Source organism: Scatophagus argus, chromosome 22, assembly GCF_020382885.2.
Source record: "Scatophagus argus isolate fScaArg1 chromosome 22, fScaArg1.pri, whole genome shotgun sequence".
Lineage (NCBI taxonomy): Eukaryota > Metazoa > Chordata > Actinopteri > Scatophagidae > Scatophagus > Scatophagus argus.
In genome coordinates this window covers 15,754,763-15,780,688 of record NC_058514.1, presented here as the reverse complement: position 1 = coordinate 15,780,688, position 25,926 = coordinate 15,754,763, and the positions used below count along the sequence as shown (strand labels likewise).

Below are 25,926 nucleotides of genomic sequence, written 5' to 3'. Positions count from 1 at the left end.
ATTGTATAGTATAGCCTGTATTTAGTTATTTTCACAAGTCTTTGCTGTGTTGGGACATTTCTGGGCATGAGCCTTGTCAGCCTTTGTGCAGCTCTGTGTAATCCCCAGCCAATAATTTATAGAAGTTGGGACTCCGCGTGTCTGTGTGAGCTCCACACAGGCAAGCAGGCTGAGCAGAGGCACACAGGGAAAGATGAAGCTTTCAACTGTATTCACACAAACAAGCAGCCAACAGCAACCAAAATATTCTACATCTCATACGTTAAATAAATATATCTAAGATCTGAGGTGATATTTCAGCTTTAATTTATGCTTTTCCTATTATATCGTGTAATACTATAAAGTCATCATGTTATCTAGGAATTGGTTGAATGCAGAGTAGCTACTGGGTTATCAAACACATTGTTTCATCTTGAAATATGTCCCTCTCTTTCACTCTACATTGTCTTTTCAGTTGCTGATTAATTGGTAGGTCGTGAAAAGATAATCACTTGTCACATCCCAACTTTACACAACTTGTGACCTAGAACACAGCAGTATAACAATATGACCAGCATCTGAGTTTCCCTCTCAGAGTCCAGACTCTGCTCTGCCATTATAGGTGTAGGCAACAAAAGCACTTTGGTTATGGTTGGAAAAACATAGTTTTTTCTGGTAAATATATTCTTATGAACTTTAAGTGCTGTGACTTATCGATCCACATGCACAATGACACCAATACATCTATGATGAGCTAAAATCAGCTAGTGATATTCATTCCTCAACAGGCACATACCCCCCCCCCCCCCCCCCCTCCTTCTTTAGACGTGTCTCTGAAAAGATTTACACTCTTCTGGAAACAGAAGTTGGTTTGGATTCATCACAGATGTTCACAAGTACCACCATTTATTGGTGAAGCAATGATTGTTAGGAACATACAGATAAGCAGCAGACGGATGGATTTTGCTGCAGGAGTGCTCTGAGTGTGTGTGAACATTTTAACAAATTTTGACATATTTTTTCGCTGCAAATTTGGTCTCCATTGGAAACCGTTGTAACTGCCATGAGTTCTAGCTCAGTACAGCTACAGCTCCACAGAGGAGCAAGCTGAACATTCAAGCCCACAGGTGGGGGATATTTAATCAGGCTTTGGAGTATTAATTTAAGAACTCTTTGCTTCAGGAAAAAGGTAAGAGCTGATTTTTTTTTACCTATCTCAATTCACCTCATGAGTATGAGTTTATGAAAGTGAGGAAATGCCCTGAATATCCCTTTAATATTTCATACATTCTGTGGATGGAAAATGTTCTCTTACATAAAGGGGGAAAGACAGAAAAATAGTGCAAATAGCCAGGTGGTTGTTGTCCTGTATTGTATCTTTACTATTTTTACCCGTTTATGGCCTGGCAGTAAAGCAGCCAACAAACTGAAGTCAGACAGAAGGTAAAACAGACAGAAGGAATGAGCAAGAGAACAAAGCCTTTAAGAATTAAAGCTGCTCCTCTCTTGACCCTAAGTCGACTCCGAAGCACAATGAGATCCATATTTAAACACAACACTCACTGCAGTATATTCCCACTCTGCCAGCTCACGCTATCACATGGCATGAATAAAGACGCCACTCAAAACTACAGCGCGGGCAGCGCACACAAACAAACATGCAAACACTCAGAGAAGCGTGGGCTCAGTTTACGAAATCCACATGGATGCTTGATACAGTGTGTGTGCTCACAGCCGCAAGTGTGTGCTGAAAGCCTGATCAAAGAGGCCATTATTGGAGACAATTGGACTGAAGTGCTGCTGCTCATGAGCTCGAGGTCTGCCTCTCGCCCTCTGTAACCCTTTTTTTTCCCTGTTCCCTTCCTGTTTCTGAATCTCTCTCCTCTGTCTCTCCCCTCACCTGTCCTGCGTAATCAGACTTCATCCCCGACAACCCAGCACTCTCTCACACTCCGCACGAATGCCGGTTTTTCAGACCCGCTTACAGTCCTTTGTAGCCCTGACTGCTCTTCAGGCTGCACAATGCGCTCATCAGAAAATCTGCGTTTCTCTCTCACATACACACACATGCACAGACACTGGCAGTAAATAAAAAATTAGGTAAAGTAGGGATTTTATTTTAAAATGTTGATTTATGATTAATTTTCATTAGATGACCATATCAGTTTTAGCTCTTTAACTACACACTACGCACAACAGTTTGCAACTTTAAGATGTTCTAGGAGGCCACTATTCCTACAAGATAACATCACACTTTGCAAACTCTTGAAACTAAAGCTGAGTGGGTGTTCACCGTGTTGGCTGACACAGCTTAACCCTGTGTCGAGACTGCCTGTCACATCAGCGTCGTGTTGGCATGACGACAGCATTGTCATGACACTGAAGTGACTTTATGTCCTGGTTCTTGTCTGCTCATTTTAAAGCGTGAAAGTATTTATTTCAAAATGCAAAGCAGCAAAGCAGCTTCTCCAACTTCCCGTGCAGCGTACAGATTTCTTTTGAACATGAGTATTTCTGATCAATTTTTCCAGCAACACTGATGCATATGCATATTGATACTTTGGTTATTCAGAAATTGTGTGTACTTTACTCGGCTTTCTCTGAAACCAAGCAAGTAATAGATGTAATAGTAGTATAAAACTGTGTAGATTATGTCTATTATTGTGGGGGGAAGCTGTGGCCTAGAGGTTTGAAATGCAGCTTGTGACCAGAGGGTTGCCGGCTGGATTCCACACCGGACTGGCAGGAAAAAAATTGGGTGTGGTGGAGCGATTAATCAATGCTCCCTTCCGTTAGCTGACTGATATGCCCTTGAGCAAGGCACTTAAAGCCCCCCAGTTAATCCCGGGGCGTCTGACACGGCAGCCCACTGCTCCTGTGTGTTTCACTGCATGTTGGAAATGTCTGAAATGAAGATCTTTGCCCGAGCCTGATGGGACCTGATGGGAGCCGACAGGACCCGATGGGACCCGATGGGGCAGGTGTGGTTCGGGCTTAGTTTCTATAATTATAAGCAGGCTCGGGTAAATGAGTGATCGGGTGTTGCGTTTCGCTTAACGCGAGAAAGATGCGGAGCTGGATGCTGAGGAGGTGAATCGAAGGCTGTCATCTGGGAATTACATCTTGGTTGCACTGACAAAGAGCGCAAAGTCTGAGATGTGGAAAAGTTTTGACCATGTGCATAATGAGACTAATGAGCCAGTGGGCTGTGAAATGCAAAATGTAATTATGTAACTTTTCATTTGATTTCGTTATTGCCAAATACCTATCTTAGTTTAGAATTCATTTTGATTTAATTTGTTAAGACAGACTCATTTTATTTACAAGTGTTCACAATTTAGAGGGCTGACTGAGATGAGGATGTTAGCTGAGTATTTGTTTTTTTCTGTTCCAACCTTCAAGCGCCATATAGCTTGCGATATGAAGTGAATAAATGACGGTAAAAATGTATGAACGACTCCTTCTTGACAAAAGGCAAAAGAGCTGTGTGGGTGCGCACATTTGAATAATGTCGGGCTGTTGCGGGATTGGGCCTTGAAAAAATGGGTTAATTCGGGTTCGAATTCTGTCGGGCCATGTCGGGTCTAATTTTTAAGGCCCAATTACAGCTCTAGTTTGAAGTATGGGTTGTGATTAAACAGACCAGTGGATGCTGAGAGTCTGTGGGATTACAAAGCCTAGGATGCAAAATGCAGAAAACGTGAGGCTCCGGTTCGCTCTTATGCTTGTGAAACACAGCTTTGATACGAGCCTACCTGGGGCCAGCCCATTAAATGTGAGTGTAACTATTGTGTGTGATGTAAGTGTAAGTAAAAACATGTTTGAAATGATTGTGAGCTAGACTTAAAAAGTTATCAACACTAAATAAACCTTTGTAAATAATTTATATGAAAAATCAGCTTATCATCGTATTGATCGTTATTATTATTATAATAGCTGGGCTATAGTGTTGTAGTGGCAATTTCCTGTATACCGTGTCCCTAAAGTAGAAGGTAACATTTACTTCAGTTGCAGCAACACTCCATCACTACATTTGAAATCCAGGTATAACATCCAAACTCAGCATTTGCATTCAATTTCAATTACTGGAGAGGACATGTTCAAACTGAAAACAAGGCCTTTTCCAAGTCATAATCCTAAACTAACCATCAGTCTAATCAAATTCTATATGATTTTGCTCTGATGCAGCGTTTTTGTCTTTTCCGAAATGCTGCTGCGTGACTGCATTATATATAACAAGATCATACATAAGCATAATTTTACAATAAAGTTGAATCAAATTATACGTCTTGTAACCCAAGAAGGATGCAGATTCTCTTTATGCACTTTGTTTAGCTGTTTTGCCACATATAGTTGTGCTAAAACTCAGGTAATATTAGATTAAATGAGAGAGATAAAAACATCTACATGTTATCTAACACCAAATGGTGGAAATAGAACTGCATCCAACAAGTACACAGAGCCAGACCACGTTTTCCTTCCTCACAGACTGTTTACGCACTGTTTACACTACATCAGACGAGGAATATGATGAGTCTGAGTTATATGATTCTTAGGAAACAGAGGATATGGAACCAGGTCTAAGTAGGAAATGGGTCTGATTTCGGCCTTCTGACAATAATTTCAATTATCATTGAATGTCTTGATGATTTACAAGATTCTATAAAGCTTCAGAAGACACTAAAACAAGCCATCATAGAACCTTTGTCAAAACCAAAATGTATTTTATCCACAAACACTGCACTGAAACCCTCATATCTGTGGAGAATTTGAGAATTAATTCTTTGTCAAAATCACTGACAGAAATTTACTAATTGATAAATTGACTACTCATTTCAATAACACATTAGTAAAAAATTTATGTCGAGTAAAGTTAAGGACAAGATTGTCTTGTTTTGTCTAAACACAAAAGTCTTTTACATTGAAATTCAAGAAGTGCAAAGGGACCACAATGCAGCAAAAAACTTGTGTAGGAACACACACACACTCTCTCATGCACACACATGGTCCTCATACAGTGACTGACAGCTGAACCTGCACGGATCACCATGACAACAGAGGCCAGAAGTTTGGCATCAGTCTCAAGGGCTATGAGTGATGATTTTACCCAGGTAAGCCAACCTTCCTTTGGACAAAAGCATGGACTGCCCCCCTTTCTGGTCTTTATAAACCTCCACCTCTTCTCCTCTTTGCCATCTCCTCATTTTCCAATTCCTCTCGTCTCCTTTCTTTCTCGTCGCATGAATTTCACCTCCCAAGTCCTTCCCTCTCTTCCTCTCTTCTCCTCCCCTCTCCACCCTCTCCTGCAGCGTTCGCCATCCCCGACAAAGCCTTGAGTGGCTGCCAGCGGACTCCGAGAGCCGACTGACTTCCTGCTAAAAATAAGAGAATCTCAGAGAGCTGCCACCAAGCGAGAGGAGGCAAGAGAAAGGGCTGAAATTGGAAGGAGGTTTGGAGAATGTGGAAAAAAGAGAAGAAGGAAAGAAAAGGGCAAATCAGCCCTGAAAGAAAGAGGTGATGGGCCAAAAAAATTAGTTTGAAAGAACATAGAAGGAAGAGAAAACAGACAAAAGGAAAACAAAAACTGATAATTATGCTAAACAAAATATGAGTACAAATGGATGATAAAGAAATAACTGCAGCTCCACCTGAGGAAAGGTATAAAAGCAGAAAGTTTGGGAGGAGATAACCTGACCGAGGCTTAGTTTGTACCGACTCCTCCGAAATGAATACATTAAACCTGATCTCCCTGTAAATCTGCTCTGCACACACTAAACAGCAGGAGTTACATTCATCTACAGAATGACATGGTGTGTGTGCATGTGTGTGTGTGAGTGTGACAGAGACGAGGAGCATGAGGGAATGAAAGGAAGAGAAAGAACAGGAATAGCCAGATTATAAATATTTATACGAGAGGAAGAGGAAGGGATGGCAGAGTTGCAGAGGAGAGGGAAATAATGGCAGAGGAGGGGAGGAAGGGATGGAGAAAGGAGAGAGTGACTTCAGAGGCAGCAGCAGGCGCGATTGGCTCGGTTTATCTTTTCTTTCCCGTCTCTCCCGTTGCCTCTCTCGCCGCTGGAGTGCGGGCTAGAGGATTTGCAGCTCACGCTCCCTGCAGCTCTTGTGTGCGTGTGTGTGTGTGTGTGTGTGTGTGTGTGAGGAGGAGAAGGACAACAAGTTCTCCCCTTATCTCCCCCACCCCCCCAGAAAAAGAGAAGAACACACAAAGGCCTGGGCACCCGCTAACAGGATTCTGCCATTCCTGGGGAGGCTTGTGCCGGTGTTGATGACGCCAATGACAATGATGATGATGGCAATGATAGCAAGGCTGCTCTGCTCGCTCCAACTGTTGTAGATTCTCCGATTAAAACAGTTTTTTCCGTCGCATGGCTTCGTACGAGGTCACTTCATTCTGGTTTCCAACAGATATCGTGTAGCAATGATAAGACTTACACTTGCTCCCAACTCATTGTGGAGATAAGATGTTTCCAGTGGAGGCTGGTGTTGCAAAAAGTCAAAGAAGACAAGACTGAGCTTAGTAAAGCTCTTACACTCCTGCTTGACAAATGGAAAAAAGCTCATATGCACTGCAGAATTCCCTTCTCATCCCTGTACTGTTTTTTTTCTGCATCTCTCTGTCTTCATCGATTTATGAGGTTTTCCAAGTTTTCACGGATGTGGATACTTGTTACAATGACATCTAGCTTAAAACTTGCTTGAAATGACATATCCTGACGACACAGCAGACTCAGTCACACCAGTTTTTTTGTCTACACTTTCAGTATATAAATGCATCGTTTCCTTTGAAATCCTTTCACATGTGTAAACAATGTGAATAACACGCATTCATGCCCTCACAGTAAAACTTCGGACGTTGACAGATGCATACTTGGTGTGCAAACAACAAATGTACTTCTATGCATACCGTAATCAGCAGAGGTGGGGACTGACTAGTGAATCGGAATATTTTATTTTCTGTAAAAAGCTTAAATGTCGAATATAATATATATTCTGTTCAGTATGCATCAGCAAAAGTATTGGGAACAAATTTGAAGAGTAGGATGGCTTACAAGGAACCGTCTCTACAACTTGACTGGCTCCATTCGTTGGGAAGCATAGATTCAAATTTTGAGCACGTGATTTTTGATAGTTTGATTTTCCACTGCCTTTCGTCTTTATGTGTGTTCGAGGCATAATTTAGCAATAAGATTTGAGCAACCAAATTAATCAAATCTAATAAGCAACATTTGCTTCGATGAAGTAATTAAAATAGTTACATTATCACATTTTTGACAAGGTAACCAGTCATCTGTGATCTATCACACTGTAAAAGAAGTAATCTTCCCAGCTCTGACAAAAAACATGTTCCACACATGTGCGCCTGAACACAAGATGCTGACCTCAACTCAAAATGTAAATGTTGTTGAAAAGTCCTTATATAAATGGTGTGAAAATATGGTGGTTGAAATGGTGTTTGATATGAAAACTTTTAAGTTTTAATAATTTAATCTAACGATTCCAGACTGTATGAGGATCACCTAGTTGGTCCTGTGGGATTTGACAATGTGAAAAATGAAATTTCCTTGCCCGGTTTGTTTCAGTGGTTTGTTTCTGCTGTCACTGTAATACTACGCAGATATGAAGAGGGACGTCCCTGCAGCTTCTATCAGAGCTGAGCACAGTGTAACACAAACCAGACTCACACCGCACCACATCACACTCAAAGGACCATACTGTGAGGTTGCATGTTTAACACTAAACACATATCGGCTGTCTTAACATTTCTGAGGTCAAGAGTTTTTATGTTTGAGTTTTTTCATTCTTTCCAGTCAGCTTTTGGTTTCAATTCAATGCATGTCAGTACTACTTGTCCATCACAATGAACATCAAGTCAACTGTAGTCTTTTGTCAAAGTTATCATTGCGTGGAAGTGCAGTTATGAGCAGAAAACATTTCAATAATTCTCCTTTGTGGTGTGTTCAAGGAACTCCTCAAGGACTTGAGAATCAGCAGCCACAAAGCGCTGCATTCATGAGCTCTGTTGTCAGAAAATTGAACACAGAAGACAAACAATACACAGACTGTAGATTCTTGCTTCTTGTTATATTTTGAAAACGCGGTGCAGACGTCAGTTCAAATCTCAGAGCGTCCTTGAACTCGCCGAAAGGTAGAATTTCTATTCAGTGAGCAAGGAAATCAATTGTAAAATGTACAATGTTATAAAATGTGTAAAATCTCTAGTATGGTCCTTTAAATTACTGTGAAAATAAAATAATAAATGTAAGCTTAATGTAGCCCTGAGATTTTGTAAGCATCCTTCCCTATTCAAAGTTTGCTTGAAAACTTTCAGCAAAGCACCAACAGTGACTATATTTAGCCTGGCACTGACCCCTGCCTTATTAATAGATGGTCACATAGGGACCCAGTTATAGAAAACAGGCCCCTGAACCACTTTGGATCCAGAGCCACAACTTTCAGAGATGCTGACCTAGCCAGTCGTTGAACTTCTTGACCTCAGATGGCAGTCCCAGCTCAGTGAAGTCTCCGGCGTGGATGAACACGTCTCCATACGGCATCTGGATGGAGTCAGTGCGGGAGTGAGTGTCCGAGATGCACACAAAACGGGTGTAGCCTGGGGGCTTGGGGGTGTCATGGGGCATCGGGTCCACCCTGAAGAACAGAAGACGAGAAAGTTAAGGAAAGTTGAGGGAAAGACGGAGGGAAAAGGGGTCACTGCAGCTGTTGGTGCTCTTAAACAACACAGAAGAAAGAGACGCAGCGCTGTATGCAAAGTCTCTGTGGTAAGAGGCTGACAATGAAAGGAGTTTGCATTAGTATCCAGCAGAAAATCATCCCCACAGACTGAGGCAGAGGAGGAAACAAGAGACACAGCAAGAGCGAGAGGCCACAATAAAAGCACAACGCTGAGAGAGACAGAAAGAGAAATGTGTAGAGATAGAAAAAGAATAAAGCGCAGATATAGAAAAAGAGCAGAGTCCTGTGGGATTTCCATGCGAGAGTGCGGATCCATGAGGTCTCAAGGGGGTAGAGGGGAGTTGGTGAATAACCGTGGCCCACTTTAGTGAGCTCTCCTCCAGGTATGATAACACCCAGCACTGCCTCCTCCTCCTCTTCACCCAGCCACAAGAGAGAGAAAAAGAGACGAGGGGAAGTGGGAAAGGAGATATATATGCATATGGGACACCCGGTAAGAAGTGTGAGTCACAAAGTAATGAAAGTTCATAAAAAATTCCACTATTAGAAATGTAATGTGATGCTTTATAGAGCCCCACAGAGAAATTCTTCTTCTTTGCATCACTATAACTGTGTTTAAAAGACAGTTTTTATGGTTATATAAAAAAAGATACCTAACTAAAGTTAAAATTTAAAGCTTAAAACTCGAAAATTCGAAAGCTCGAATTTTGGAAGACAATGAAAGTCAACAAGTTGTGAGCTAGAAGTTGTTAATAAAGGTAAAAATAAAGGAAATAAAAGTAAAAAGTAAGTAAGTTAAAGAAAGTAAAAACCACTGAAGGAGGACAACTTACATGTATTATACAGGGGTTAAATTGGGCCAGGAATGTCTGGGACTGAGCGAGAAAAATGAGTTATCGGCCCACTCTGATTCTGCACCAGCAGCTTCCGAAATTAAAAAGTAAATCCCGGAAGGCTATCTGTCACACTGGCGGTTAAGTGTTTCTACCAGCATATGCTGACTCTCTGCTGTGTTTTGGTGTCACTTACTACCGTGCTGCTTCTGTCCTCTCTGCTGTCAGTGTGTACATAATGTAACTCCGTCGGTATAGCAGATGTCATACTTGCCACTCTGCTGCCTGACAGAAATACCGTTCACTTATTAACTCCACTTGCTTTTACTTTGCAATTCTTTTGTTTGATGTGAAGCTTCTCTTGGACAGATGTTTCATATTAGAAGCCTTCTTGTGGCTGAACGGATCTTGAGCAGGCCCAAACCATGTGAGGCATAATACTAGAGGGAATCCAGCCTTTATATTTCATACTGGATGTAGAAATTTAAATTGAACAAATTTAACAGGATATGAAATGTAAAACCTTTTTCTTGGGTTTGTTGGTATGTTGCAGTGGGGTTAGACATAGTAGCCTTGGCTTGGGCTTTGTTGGATGGTAAGAAGAGCTGGTTTATTTGGTGGCTCAGGCAGCATGCTAGTTAGCTTTGTCTCCTGTTAGCATTCTGATTAGCTTTGCCTGGACATTGTAAACCATGTTTAATGTAAAAGAAAAAAAAAAAAAAAAGAGAGAAGAAATCTGCAAGGGGAGTGAAAAGGTCAAAGCAACTATTTAAATATTTACAAGCTATATGAACATCCCAATCCAGGCATCTGGAGAGAAAGAGGAGCTCACATGAACTATATATAGTATTTATAAAGGTTATTGGCTTAACATAATTTCAGATCGAGAGCATCAACCTAACCACAGAAACTCACTAAAACCAAACTCCTGCCTGCCAAACATGCTACACCAGGGGTCGGCAACCCAAAATGTTCAAAGAGCCATATTGAACAAAAAAAACCAAAAAACAAATCTGTCTGGAGCCGCAAAAAATTAAAAGCCTTATATGAAGGGAACACAGGCTGTAAGTGTATATTAGCTATATTAGCTTACCAAAATGACCAATTTGATGAATGAATCCTTCATGTACTCACCATCTGTGAACGGTTTTCCACGCGTTATTACGTTGCAACAAAACTAGCAGCAGAAGTGGAGTTTGGAGATGCAATCCACTTCTTAAATCTATCTTTGCGCTCCTCTAATTTCTCCAAAAGTAAAGCAATCGCACTTTTTCTCTCTCACTCCCAACTGGGTGGTCTGCTGCAAATTTAGCATGCCTTTCCTGGAAATGTCTTTCCAAATTACTCTTTTTGTTATTTGACAACTTCTCATTACAAAGCAAACATGCAGGCAATCGGCAATGAAAGCAGATGATTCGGTCCATTCTTCCTTGAATCCTCTGTTCTCATCAGCTATCTTTCGCTTTTCCCCTTTGGGATCCATGGCCCATGACACACCCGCCGGTTTGTTTACAACAGCCACCTGCGTGGCACCACCGCGCCGCGCTGAAACGTGTGTCGCAGGCTGTGACGCACATCGTCGTTGACAGAAATGTTGAAATTTAATATTTACTATAAACATTTTTACAGCATTGGAAAACGTTAAGAATGTTTGTGTCATGTTTGTCCTCCTACAGAAACCATATTAAAACAAAATATATACCCCCCCCTATTTTTTTCCATTTTCATACATTTTTGAAAAAGCTCCAGGGAGCCACTAGGGAGGCGCTGAAGAGCCGCATGCGGCTCCAGAGCCGCGGGTTGCCGACCCCTGTGCTACACCTATTGACACAAAGTGCAAGAGCAGAGTTAGAGACCCCAGTGCTGTCGCTGAAGAGCAGCATGCATGGGAATGAATGACTATATAATATATTTTTTGCCCTATATTCCTTGATGGTCTGAATAAACTTGCTAAATTTGTTGCTATTTGCTTTTTGGAAATAAAAAAAGTTTAATAAGTTGCTTGTGAGAAAATGGTTGACAACACTGGCCACCTGGTGACTGTGGAGAATTGCCTGAAAACTGAAACCATGTTCTTTGGTAAAAGAGGTCAAAGGACATTGTCTTTGGATGCTTCCTGTTAATTTCCATCAACACTTTGCTATGTGGCGGATCCTATGCCAGCAATATTGCTGAACACTGTCTTGATTCACATATACATACGCTCATGTTATCCAACTTTTCAGGGCCATGCTTACATTAAAAGACTTCCAGTGGCTGAAAGGGCATACTTTATCTGTCAAAGTCAGTTTTTAATGTGAAACATCTACAGGGAGTGCAACCAACAGTAGCTTAACGCTGATTTTGAAGAACAGATAAGTAGACACAGTTGCAGTTAATTAACTGAGCACAGTATTTCTGTGAAACGCGAATCAGCAGAGTGAAGACATATAAAATGACTCTGGAATTAGTGCTGTGGAAATGCTGAATTTATTAAAACAGCAGGTAAACACAGGGGAAATGTTGAGTTTGCAATAACAGCAAACAGCAGCCACAGCAAATTAAAATAAAATATACATAAATTAGAAGTCTGCTTCTAACATAATCCTGTCTCAGCTGAGCATTCTTGAACAGCTTTGTTATTCTTGTATTGGTGTTGGCAGTCCAGTTCCTATTTTGTTTGGTGATGGTTACAGAGGTGCAACCCTGCATCTGTCAGGGATTCTGTGTCATGCTCTGATCTTGTGTTCCCAAATACTTAAAGCTTTTTCAAACATTTATATGGTATAATTGGTAAAATGAAAAGTTCCAAATTGTAATGCTTTGTCAAAATGGCATTGTTATAGTGACAAGTCCAAAACTCCAGTACAGAACTGCCGCTCTGTTACAAAGCTTTCTCTGACTGCATTTTAAAGTGACAAAAGTGACAAATATGTACATTTTAAAAAGTTTTTCTTTTTTTTTAATGTAAAAAAGTCACTGAAATGAGACTTAAACTTGTGGTGTGGCAGTCTTTTTATGTTTACTTTTTCATTACATTTATTTACATGATTTAAGACCATGATCACATGGACCCCCAAAAAACATAAAGAAAAAACCCAATAGCACACAGCATGGCTAAAGCACGACATTTCTGGTACAATCAGTTACAGTGCTTCCCCTACAGGAAAAGTTCAACATTTTGAGAAATGCTCTTATTTTTTCTTTCTTTCTGAGAGAAAGATGAGAGGACTAACATCATGTCTGTATTTTAAGTACGCGGCTAGCTGGAATTAGGATGTTGTTAGGGCTAGCTAACAGTGGGTAACAACTAGCTTGGCTCTCACAAACAAACAAACACCTTTAAAGCAGACTCATAGGCATGATGTATCACGTTTATTTATGGCTCTGTTAGTTACCTGCGGGAACAAATATTTGGTGGGCAGCCAGGCGCGATACTGTGCACAGCCTCTTTTCGAGGTACGTTTGCTGCTAACAGTGTGATAAAAGTGTGAGCTAGCTTGGTTAACACTGTGATGGTTTCAGGCGCAAAAACTTCTAGGTTAGGTTAGGGAAAAGATTGTGGTTTCAGCTAAAATAAGCATGTTGATGTCATAATTATGTTATTTAAGTAAAATACATAAGTATATAATTAAGAGTGATCAGGGGGTCAGACGTATTGCTTTCACATGGGAGACCGGGGTTGAATTCCAATTCACATTACAGTTTTTTGGCAAACGTGTCTTTCGGTGCAGGTGCCATATGTGTTACTGTCATGTCTCTACAGGGACCAAACCCAAAATGGCAACCAGCAGTATCGCCAAGGATTAGGATATTCTGTCTTATGTGTACTCACATGTGGACGTGTGGCGGCTGGAAGCGTCCCTGGTTGATGTTGTAGAAGGTAAAGGCCTGAGTGGGGTTGGTGCTGTACTCGTCCACCTCCACCGCCGTCCTGCTGCCTCGCTGGGCGTGTGACTGAGCCTGCGACTGCTGCCGCCTTGCTGCCATGATCTCTGACAGGGTGAAGGCCATGACAGTGAGGATGGAAGTAGTGGAACTGGTGGTGGATGGTGAGGTGTCAGGGCAGGAAGTGTGGCTGCTTGTTTTTTTTTGCTTTAGAACAGAGGGTTGATAGTCGCGGGGTGACGAGAGGCGTCCTGACAGACTCAAACCCTCGCTGAGCTCACAGTTACAGTGAGCTGAGGAGAGAACATCACCTCCTCCGTCCTCCTCTTTTTCTCTGCACCTCCTTTGCACCTGTGAGGAACACAACAGAGCAGGGCTGACATGAACAGTGCGTGGCACAGATGGGATTTTTTGTTTGTTTTTTTGTGGTTAAAACTTCAAATAACAATTATATTCTTTAATTCTCTTTAATGTTAGCTGTCTTAGGTAACAAAAAATAAAGATATTCAATTTACTACAACAGAAAACAAAGAAAAGCATCCACATCCAGACAAGAAGCTGGAACAAGAGAGTATTTGGTATTCCTAATTAAAGTAATTACCAATTAAGGGCTACAACATTGTATGTGTAGGATGTAGGAAGTACTCAGGTCCTGTACTTAAGTAAAAATACAAAACCACACTGCAAAAATACTTTGTTACAAGCAAAGGTCCTGCATTGAAAATGTTAGTCAAGTAAAAGTATTTAAGAATAATTAGGAGTAAGTAAGTACTCAGTGCAGTAAAGAAAAGTCCCCTTTGACTGTCCTATCAGATCTTATGGTTATTTCTTTCATTAAAAATTCTTTGTTTGTTTTTACATGAAAAATGACTCGCATGACAAATAAAACAGTTGCCAATTTATTCTCCATCGCTTGATTGATGAACTAATCATTTTGGCTGTGCTTGTACCTTTTCATATGATATGTGTACAAAAATCTTGATTTGTAAAGAAAAAAAAAAGAAAAAGAAATGATAAATGTAGTAAAGCACATCGCAGTTTCTATGATGTAGTGAACTAGAAACAGAAAGTGTCTTGAAAAGAAAATACGCAAGTAAGGTAGAAGTATCTTCAATTTGCTTCATTAATTAGCTGTAACAGTTAGTCAGTGTTTCAGTGTTTAAATCCATTTAACCCAATAGGCCTGATTCTGATATTTGAACTCAACATACTGACCAACACCGAGGACCAATCAGACACCAGTGATTTTTTTTTTTCTTCTTCTGGGGATAAATATGTCAGCCTCATTTCATGGAACTCACTGGGGTCAGTCTGCTGTGTGTAACATAAACACATAATGAAGCAACACTTTTTAACTCTATTTAAGTTAATGTTTAGGTACTGCCTTTAGTTCACTGCGACAAAGGAACAAAGCTGAACAGAAAACAACAAGAGAATTGCATTGAGAATGCAGTTAAAGTGACAAAGTAAAGACAACTCACAGATATTGATAAATAAGGCAACATTGTGGTGTTTAAATTTCAAAATACCCTATGTGGCTGAATAAAAGCGGTTTCACCGATGTTTATAAGAACTGTCCTCAAAGTACATTATTACATATCTGCTCGGTGCTCAGCAGGCTTAAATGGATCAGTACTGTCAGAAATACTGATCCGGTGTACCGCATCAGTGCACCATAAATTAAAAGCATGTAGCAACAGACACGGCACATTTACAATTGTTACAGGAACAACTAAGAAGGTTTACATCACACACTAGACTGAAGGATGTTATGTTGCTGTAAGCTATATAAATCAGCCAATGTTAAATAGGCTGCTCACTAAAAGCGTTTTTATATATATTGCTAATACTTACATTAAAAGATGGTGTTTTTAAAGCAAAGACCTCAATCAACAATACACCAAAGCAATAAGATAAATCATAATCATAAAATGAGATCTATCTTATAAGATTATTAGGGGTGTAACTGAGAAAAACAAAGGAGAAAAACTATTATTCAACCCGAGCCTGAGAAAATACAGAGGAAAACTGCAAATTAAAGGGCAAGACGTTTAAAACCTTGATTTTAAAAAAGTATAAAAAGACCAGTGCACTTATTCATTTAACAGAGCCACACCATATTTCCATCTTGAATAAGAAGCCAAACGAAAAACAGATGTTATGCAGATCATCACACTGTAAGTCAGCTTTCACTCTCACACTCTTTTCATTTGATTTGAATGAAATCAAATGAAATATATATATTATATACACATTTAACGGGAAGCATTTTAACAGAAAGACTGTGATTTAATAGAGAGTGTGCTCTTTGTTTTGGTTTGTGCCGTTGTATACGGCGCTTCAGAGAATCAGAATAAAAAGGACATGTTAAGGTCTTTATTTTTTGTGCTCTATTGTCATACAGTCCTAACAGTCGTACCAGAGGAACCCTTTCTTGTAACTATTATATCATAGCTGGTCTAGAATCAAGAAATGAGGGAAATTTTCATATCATGTTTACAAATAAATGGTAGTTTAATAAATTGTACTTTGGCTTTTTTTTATTGGTTGCTTGGTTGGTTTTTCTTTCTTTCTTTCTCTCTCTTTTTTTTTTTTTTTTTTGATGGATGAGGAAACCAGCACGAGAAAAACATGCAACAACTGGGGAAAGTGGAGCCCCTGGATGGATGAGGGGCAGCTTATTCAAGCTGAAATTAGTCTTTCTTTTCAACACTTTTATGTTTTCAGCGCTTCAGTTTACTACAAAAACATCAAATAGGTAGCAGCCTTAACTGCATGTTTTATCTTCAACATGATCTTTGTTGATTTGTTCTGATTCACACTAAATGCAACCTTTTCTACAGAATTGACATCAGATTCAGTTAGGAGTGTATATGTTTTTTTTTATTATTATTATTGGTTGCTTGGGTGGTTTTTCTTTCTTTCCTTTTTTATGATGGATGGAGAAACCAGCACAGGGAAAACATGCAATGACTGGGGAAACTGGAGAAAACCCAGGCATGCATGGCAAAAACATGCAACCTCCAAACAGAAAGCCCCCAGGAACTGATCCCAGAACCTTTTTGCCTGGAGGCAACAGTTAACCACTGATCCCTGTGCTGTTTGCTTGGTTGCTTGGTCCATTGATTGGTTGCTTGCTGCTTGGTTGATTGGTTGTTTGTTTGAAAGGTTGAATGACTTAATGTGCAGACTCAAGTCATGTGACAAGTCCTTCTTCCTGCAGTCCTTCTTAATGCTGTCTCTGATTGACTGAACAGCTTGACAAGCCAGGATCTCTTTTTCTTTTTAGACTCTTTGTCCAACGTCATCTTGATATCGGACTGGATGTCTGCCAGTCTGGATTCCATGATAGTTTCTTTCTGAGTCCACTCCTGTTCTTTCTCTTCCAGAGTCTGCTGAAGGGATGCCTTCTCCTCCTCTGTTCTTTTCAGTGCAGTCGCATTCTTGGAGTTCTCATTCTGTTTTTCCCACAACTGTTCATCATAGGAGGCTTTGGTCTTCTTAAGCTCTTCCTCAAAGTCCAGGGCCTCCCACTCGTACCTATCATTTAAGGCTTCACTCACACGCAGTTGGCCTCTCAAGTAATTGATATTACCATGGAGAGTCTCTCGTGTCGCTCTGTTTCTGTCCTTCAGCACCTGTATGTAGCTCTGAGCATTTTCGATCTGTTTCTGTAGCCATTTTGCCCTGTTGTCACACAACTCAGTGTGCTGTTGTTGATTGCAACGCTGGCAATTTGAAGTGGTGTTTCTCTCATTGGCGGGTTTCACTTCTGCCCTCACGTCTGTAAGGGAGGCCTTTGTGGTCGGATCCTCCTCAGACTGGTTTGCTGTTTTTCTGCTGCAGCTTCTGTTGTTGGCCTCGTCATTAGATTGAGACTTGCAATAACTTTGTCTGCATTGGCTCTTTCAGTGCGAGCCTCACTCAGCTCCAATTTCAGCTTATGGATGTCTTCCTCATGAAAGCTCTTTAACGGTTCTCTGAGAGTCAGCAGAGTCCTTGTAGGTTTTCTGAAGATCATCCAGCTGGATCTTGAACTCGTCAGCTCTCCACTCTGCATCCTCCCACATGTTTTGAAATTGATCACGTTTGATCTGGCACCTCTTAAGCTGGGCTCTGAGGGTGGTGTTCTCCTCAGTTGGAGCAGGTCTTTATCGTTCCTGCTCGAGGTTCATGTTGGCCTTGCTGTGGTAATGATGTCCACGCTGAGCAAAGTCTGCGTTGAATGTACTACCACCAGATCTCTCAGTGTTGTACTGCGTTTGCATGTTTGTCTTGAAAGTCCATGAAGATGACTAAATACATTGTGAATAAAAGTCTGAACATTTTGGCCTGAGTCCTGTCAGATAGATTTTCATCTTCCATGGTATTTTAACAATAAAGACAACAACCCCCATTCCACCCCCCACTGCATACATCTTTAGTTGCTGAAGAAGCTATGTACTGTGTAGTCAACGTTAACTACTGAGGTGAAATAAAATGAGAGCAAACCTAAGAAAAATTCATCAATTATTATTTTCTTTACATTTTCATCATTATATCACTTTCTTCATATCTATTTAACAAAACAATACAACAAAGTGCTTCAGCAGCATATCAGGGATTATTAACATACCTACTACAATTCAGCTTGTACAAATGAAATTAAATTTCATTTTCTCACGCATAATTTATTTTACCTTAATATTTTTAAATAAATATAATTATTTTCTTGCGTTATTTATAACAGATTTTGCAATATAATAAATTGACTTGATAAAACTCTGTCTGGTGTGTGAGGCATGCATGTGTGTGTGTGTGTTGCCCATTAAGCCTGGATTCAGCTATGCAGTTCATTTTCGGAGGCTGTGGCGACTGCTGGGAGAGAGCGGAGCTGCTGAGAGGTGCTGAGATGACGGTGATGCCGGGAGACGGAGGTGATAATTTGGGGACAGGCGGCTTTGGCAAAGTCCGCCTGGACCGCGGCGCGATATCTCAGCGCCATCACGATTCCTCATTCACTGCAACCTCACACGCTGACAGTACACTGACGTGACAGATACACACTTCACACTTCACACCATGGTTGTTTGTCACGGGCAAATCCCAGCATGCTTTGTGGATGTGTTTCAGGAGTGCATACATCATATGTGTGTGTTCTGTGTGCTCACAGGTGGATGTGTATGCAGGCTTGTGCATGCATATTTAAATGTGTTTCTGTTGTCATAAATGTGACAGTGACGCTGCCAGTGTGAGACAGAAAGATGCATTAGCAGATGCTGCCAGATTATAACACATTGGGACCAAATGCAGTTTTCTACACCATGTAGGCGACACAGAACAACCAAATCTTCAGTTCACAAACTTTAAGAGCACCCTCTGTCTATTCTCAGCCCTAATTCTATTCCTTCTGAATCTAAAAAACTCTATCTCTTATAGCTGTCAGATAATTAACCCTGAGTACAGTTGGGTTTTAACAGAATTTTATTAAATCTGAATCCTTTCAGATCCGTCATGAAACGACATTTGGCTTCACCTTTCAGTGTGTGTGACAAAAGTTTAAAATCACTAAGAACCACAGATCCCTTGGAAGTCTGTGCTTGTTGTATCATGTCATTACTGACATAACTTTCCAAAAGCAATTTTTTTCCCCCCCAAGATTATATGTTTGACTGCTGCTGCTGCTGATGATGATGTCTGCTTCATTTAGCCAGTGACAGCTGAGAAGAGACATGGCAGACGGGGAAGAAAGAGACAGACAGGACGACCTGGAGCAAAGAGCCCGTGCTTCTGCAGAGACTCATGGTACTAAACTCTACCAGGCAAGCTGACAGGGCGGGCCCCTGGAAGAGGATCTTTTGGCCATTTAATCAGATGAAAATGATTGGCTGCTTGTGTTATCTGACATTGCTAATTAAAAAAGGGAGAGATTCATTAGCTCCAGATTAGCAGATCCAGCTATTGGACCTAAATCCAAAATGGAGGTTCTATGTGGTCTGTGTGACTTAAGAAGCAGTTTTTTTGTTTTTGTTTTGAGACCTTAGTTAAATGTGTTTTACTCCTGTTCATATGTGGTGTATTCACTGACAGTACTGCTGTGGGCTCAGATAGCACTCGCAGCCCAATATACACAAGAAATATGACCTGAAGTCTGAAAAGATGCTCCAGGTAGTGGATATGGTTTAAAGCCCAATAAAAACTATATGTATCTGTTTGCCAGGTGTGTGTGAAACGGACAACTAAAAATGCAGCTAAAATGCAGAGATAACACGTAAGCGTTCAATCAAAATGTAAAATTGGAGTTGGATGTGTCTCACAGTCTCACACTGGTGATGGTGGGATGAGAAGTGACACAAGCTGACTGTGTTGGTATATTTTATAAAAGCCTCAGGATGCTTCAAACAAAGAGCTCTTCTCTAACAGCGTCTTTCCCAGCTCCTTTTTCAGAATTGGGTGGGTTGGATGTGTGTGTGGGGGGGGGGGGCTTACCGAATTCTGAAGAAATTCTGAAAAACTTTCTGATACTTTCCCAAAAGACAGTCTTACAGTCAAAACAACTTTACGCAGTAATTTGCCAAGTATGTGGAGGTGTGAAAGCAGGCAGGATTTACTTCTCTCCCAAGTTTGATTCTTCAAAGAAATATTACAAATCTACAAGGTCACTTTTCATGTGTTCATGCAACATTACAGGATGGATTACTATGCAGTGAGACATTAAAGACACCTCGCATACACCCCCCACAACCCCCACCCAACTACGTAGGAGCAAGACACCCAGACTTTTTGTGTCTTAGTTGTTTTGCATCTCGTTGTGCCTGTCTGGATCTCTGTAACGGTTATCATCTCTTTGTGGTCTTTTTACATGTTTTGATGGTCGCTTCGTAGTCAATTTTGTGTCTCTTCATAGTTCAATTTGCATCTCTTTGTGATCATTTCGCATATATTTTGAATCTCTGCAGTCGCTCTACGTCTGTCCTTGGTTTATTTTGCATCTCGTAGTGATTTTTATCTTCTCGGGGTCGCTCACGTGTCTTTTAGCGTTGATTTTTCATCCCTCTTTTGCATCTTTCTTGTGGTTGTTTTGTGAGCCTTTATGCCTTCGACATAGACCCTTTCGGGGAAAGTTTTCCCAGTTCAGTGCATCAAGACTATACGCAGAAGAAACAGAATTCTTAGAACGAGATCAAGGAGGCAAACGTGAAGCAGAAAGTTAGAAGGCTATGATGACAAAGTTTTTGCCTCAACTTTAAATATGGCCATTCAGGACAGGTTTTTCTTTTAAATGCAGTTGGATGACATGTTTTACATCCTAAGTGGTGTAATCGAAGAAAGATTAATGGCTTAGGGAGGTATGTAGAGTCTACAAATGTGACTCCTTTTAACCTGGCTAGATCCCCATGGCAGCTTCCGCCTAACCCGGTCCAGTGAAGGTTCAGATTAAAACTGGCAAGATAAAGAGCCGGTTCTTCTGACGGTATTCTCTATGAGTGTCTCTGTGCTGCTTTTTGGTGACTTTTCATGAGCTTTACATACTAAATATTAACTCGGATGGATGAGCAGCTATTCAGTGAGCTAACATGATACAGCAGCCACCTCAGGGATGCATTCTCTACTTTCTCTTTTACATTTTATATGCAAATGACTGTTGTATCCATTATGACAGCAGATACATTGTTCAGTTGGCTGATGAGCCTTTTTGTGATGATGAAATTGGTCAAAGCCCAGTTGTTGACAATGTTTAATTTAATCTGTCTAAAACAAAAGAGGTGAAGATCTGAAGTCGTGTAGGTTCTTGGGAGTTGTCTTTGGTGTTAAACAACCATCCCTGCTGACAAAAGTCTCTCTGGCGTGTAACACACTTGGTAATATCCTAAACTTTTACCCACGTACGGTTTAGTCACGTTCACCGACTCTCTCCTGGCAGTTACAGTGACAGGCGAACAAATGAAAACGCACTGTTAGCTTGAATAAAATCACAGACTTCTCTGGATCTTTGTTAGAGCCATTTGGGATGATCCAAGTCTAAAACTGAACAAAACACTTAACAAAGGTCTGGTAATTTATCGACATTTTAATGCAGAAATGTTGACAGGAGGAGATGACTGCTGCTGTTGTTCCTTGTTGTTAGGAATGACAGTGGTGATGGAGGTGATGATGAAGATACAGTGACAACGATGCTTTCTTAATATGGAGGTTCAGTAATTACATTCCCAGCATTGACCTTGAGTGATGATGTCACTGTCCATAGAGATGATTATGTTGTGTTTGACGCTGATGCTTGTCACATTGATAATGATTAAGTTGCTGGTGATGGCGACGGTATTCAGTGTTCAGTGTTTACTACCGTAATCGTACATTTCATTTATTTTACCTTTCGAGAGTCACCCTAAGGTCCTGCTGTATTTTAAAACGCGCTGTTGTAAATAATAGTTTTCCTCGACACGCATCACGAAACAGAAAACGGTCGCGAGTCTACGCCTTTAAAGAGCTGCTAATGAAAACCTGCATCTGAAAGGATTTTATTTTTGCAAGAGATCAGAAAAGACAAAGAGCATCCGAGCACTCAAGCCTGCACACTCTATTAAACACACGAGTGAATGACAGCTTCCACATTGTACTCAAGTGAAAAGTGTAGATGAAGATTTATAGTGTTCAGACTTACAAAGGGGCACAATTTATGAATAACTAAAGATTTGTGCTGTTTAGTTGTACAAAGAGCTCGTCTGTAAAGTTGAAATGATTTTTCCCTGTCAGAAATTACTTTCAGCTCTGTTTCAGCATCGACACACACAGAAATAAAACAGAGATGTTATCTAACATGCATTATTTGTTAATGTGCAAACACAGCCAGTAGTCTGTTTGATCACGACCCGCACTGCCGCCGGTCAGCACACTACACGACCAACTTTAGCGTTTCATATTTCGAGCTCTGCTGCTGTGACCTAACTGAGTTGTAAGGTGTTACTGACAGCGCGGCCTCAAATGTGCTTCATCTTAGGGCCCCCTCCGAAATCCTATGGGCCCTCATCCAAATACAGAGAGGAGAAGAGAGGCCCCTGGCAGTATGGAGCAGAACGACACTGAGCTCTGTACAGTATGGTGGTCTGATCAGAAGAGTCTGACTGATGCTCTCTCCTCTGGGCCACATTCTCATATTTAACAAGTCACAGCATTTGCGGCAATCTCCTCTGCTTATTCTCTCGTTTTCTGCTCCATATGGACACACACAGAAAATTAAAGTGCATCTGAGTGTGGCGCTTTATTATCTTTTTTTTTTTTTCTTTAAGAATGCATAGCCTGGGCATCTTTAGAGTGTGTGTTGCTCTGATTTGGAGCCGTAGATCTGTGAAATAAAGTGAATTCAGATGTCATCTAAATAAAGAGTAGAAGATAGATTAAACCAAGATGTAAAATAAGGGATTTTTTTTGTTTGTTTGTTTTAAGAAAGGGAGATTTTGGGAACATTTAACATCACATCCTGCACTTTTCCATTTGCTTTTATCACTCACATCCCTTTAGATTTGGCTTACCGTTTAATTCTCTTACACATAATTTAGAATTTCGTAAACCCTAATCAGAAAAGCTTTTAGCTGAATTCGAAAAATGCTCCAGTGAATTATCAGCTTCGTGCACATTTTGCAGAAGTTTCCCTCCACTCACAACATCCCGCAGTCCGCGCTTTAACTGAACTCTAATCAAACTTTTCAGCCATTTGGTCCCACAGGCTGCACCAACTGTCTCTTGGAAGCTTCAGTGAGCCTCTCCAGCCTGTACTGTACGCGGAGACTTTGCCCTTTGGATGTGGAGCTACTGAAATCTGATCTGTCATAAAAGCGTTCCCTGCTGGAAAGCGTTATATTTGGGGACGTGAATGCACGCCTTTATTAAAATCCAGACTGCTCACACGACCGCAGAGCGCACCCCCCCACCCCAACACACACACACACACACACACACACACGTGAAAATCATCAAATCATCAGATGAGGGTCCAGAGCTGACATTATCCCGGGTACACTCAGCGCTGTGCGGGTTCAGTGTAAAATCTCTGCATATGAAGCCACCTTTGCCATAAATGCACCCCAGAACATAGAGAGGGATTCACCTACCGGCTCCTGAGGTCAGCTGCGGTGAGGCTGCCCGGCGATGGATGTGGAGAGAGGACACTGTGTGCGCCGTGACAGAGACGCGCTGGTCAGTTTGAATGCGCACCCCGTGGTGCACCGGCGTAGCGTCGTGTAGAGATCTGTTTCCTCTCTCTCTCCCTCCCTCTCTCTCCCTCTCCCTCCCTCCCTCCCTCTCTCTCTCTCTCTCTCGCTCTCGGATCAGTCCTGCCCACCGTACTTCCCGGTGAGCGGTACAATGAGGAGAGAGGGAGGACCGAGAGCAGCTCCGCGGCTCCACAGAGCTCATTCACAGGAAATCACGCCAGTGTGTAAAGGTGCCAGTGGCACCAGGGGCGCATCCAGGATTTTAGAAATACTGGGGTCATGGGTCCATTATCCCCCCACTGTAACCCCACCACCCCTAAAACAAAGGCTCTAAGCAGAAGTGTGTTCAATTATTTCATATCTTTATTCTTTCTTCTGAAATCTTGTTTTCTCCTCCTTTTTTTTTCATGTGGCAAAGGCGAAACTTTCAAGAATGCAGTCCTGCATTCATTCTTTTTCTGAAGTAAAAGTACAGTAGTTTAGCAGGCAAATACACTGCAACTACCAAAAGTAAAAGAAGTAAGGCAGACTGTCACAGTATTGATGCATTAACGTGTATGCTGGGATTCATGTTAAAGCTGGTTGGTTTGCATCATATTTCTGTCCCCTGATCATATATTTTGTATGTGAAACTTTGATCATAAAGTAAATAGTGGGCACACTACTGCAAAATAAATATATAGGGGAGTAAAAGTATGATGTAAAAAATGGAAATATTCACAAGTAAACTTTAAATCCACCATGTCATTTGTGTAAAACTGTTCATTTAATGTCAGCACTCACAGCGCTCAGAGTCAGTCTTCAAATGCTTGATTAATTCTTGAGAAGGGCTCAATTCACCATTATTTTCATTACCAATTAATCTGAGGATTACTAATCCCTGTCTCACTTAATCTACAAATCGTTTGGTGTCACAAAATACTGAGAAATGATTTCGTAAAGCCCAAGCTGACATATTCAGACAGCTTATTTTGAGCAGACTCCAAAGGTATTCATTTTGCTATCATAGAGAATAAACATACATACAGGTGGAGCCAAAACCAGGTAAAGTTTCACATTGTTCCTCGCTGTGGATCGACTAATTTATTATTGGACTTTAGCTCTTGCCTTACATTGTCTCCATGATATCCCAGCAGAGTATAATTTTTATTTGACATACAAATTTCAATACTAACAAGTCATTTAGTCTCTAAATCTTAATTTTCTGTAGAATAGAGAGAGTCTGTCAGTGGAGTCATATACTTCCACTTGTTACAAATACAGCTTCTTTTCATTAATTTCATGTGTCATTTTCTTGATGTCAGAGCATGAATCTTCCTCTTTTCTTTCATTTTATGATAATGGGCCCGAAGCTAATTTCCCCAAATCCCTGATAGAGAGGCATTATGGAGAGAGAGTGTGTGTGTGAGGGGAAGTGAAGATATCTTATTCCAGTAACAAAATTTTATTGTTGATTTGAGAAAATAAAAAGAGCTGAAAGATGAACATGACCACGATTATCGTCAGATTATGAGGTGATGGGCCCCCATGCAGGAGACAGACACATAAAAGGGCCCCGTCTGCCTCCTACAGTACTAAAGCACCACTTTCCCTCACCCTCATGTCATCTTTTTCTACAGGATGGTTATGCTGGGAAACCTTATGTATAAAATGCTTTTTTGGTTGAAAATTGATCCTGAACCCTTGTGTTCATACTGGAAATGAACAGTCGGAACCTCAGAACAGCTCCATGCTAACGCTCCTCTTCACCGGAGATGGAAAGCGTATTCAGTGATATTCACTCAAGCGTGATGCAAGTGCATGGATAGGTCTCTATCTATACTGCCCTCATCAATTTAAAATGGAATTAAGTTAATGAAAAGGACCAGTCCATTAATAACACTCCCCTACAAGTTAAAGTCCTGTTTTTAAGTAAAACCACAAAAGCATTAGCATGCGACATCATCTAAAGTCAAATTAAAAGAGGAACATTCATCGATGTGTGCAAAGCGTTTTCCACTTGTTTGACGCGGAGTTAGTTTTCTGTAACAGCTTTGTCCAGCTTTATTGCTTCTGACTGAGCCTCGTTACTTTCACAAACAATAATTGCAGTGAATATTCATTCAGTCACCTCTAACATCTATTTATCCCGTTCACCAGAATGTTTTTACAGTGTTTACACCATTGGGGATCAGGATATGACCTCCCTCTTTGGAAACCAAACATACCAATGAATTATATTTTATTAATAAACCACAATAAGCTCCAGTCTGTTAAATCTTTACATTTGTGCTGAAATGGGGAAAAAAAAGGACTCACTCTTCATCATCTGTCGACTGTGAAAGGGATAATCAGTGAAATTA

At 40.8% G+C, this 25,926-nt stretch overlaps 1 protein-coding gene across 1 annotated transcript in view; it reads right to left on the bottom strand.

Annotated features, from left to right (window-relative positions):
* Positions 1-24,114, bottom strand: part of mpped1 (metallophosphoesterase domain containing 1) — an 81,411-nt gene extending 57,297 nt beyond the window's left edge. Inside the window, exons 1-3 of the mRNA XM_046379215.1 lie at positions 23,483-24,114; positions 13,342-13,745; positions 8,468-8,649 (exon numbers count right to left, since the gene is read on the bottom strand). Of these exons, the coding sequence (XP_046235171.1) occupies positions 8,468-8,649; positions 13,342-13,520 (361 nt within the window). The 5' untranslated portion in view covers positions 13,521-13,745; positions 23,483-24,114. The remainder of the gene's footprint in view (positions 1-8,467; positions 8,650-13,341; positions 13,746-23,482) is intronic.
* Between the last annotated feature and the right edge of the window lie 1,812 nt (positions 24,115-25,926).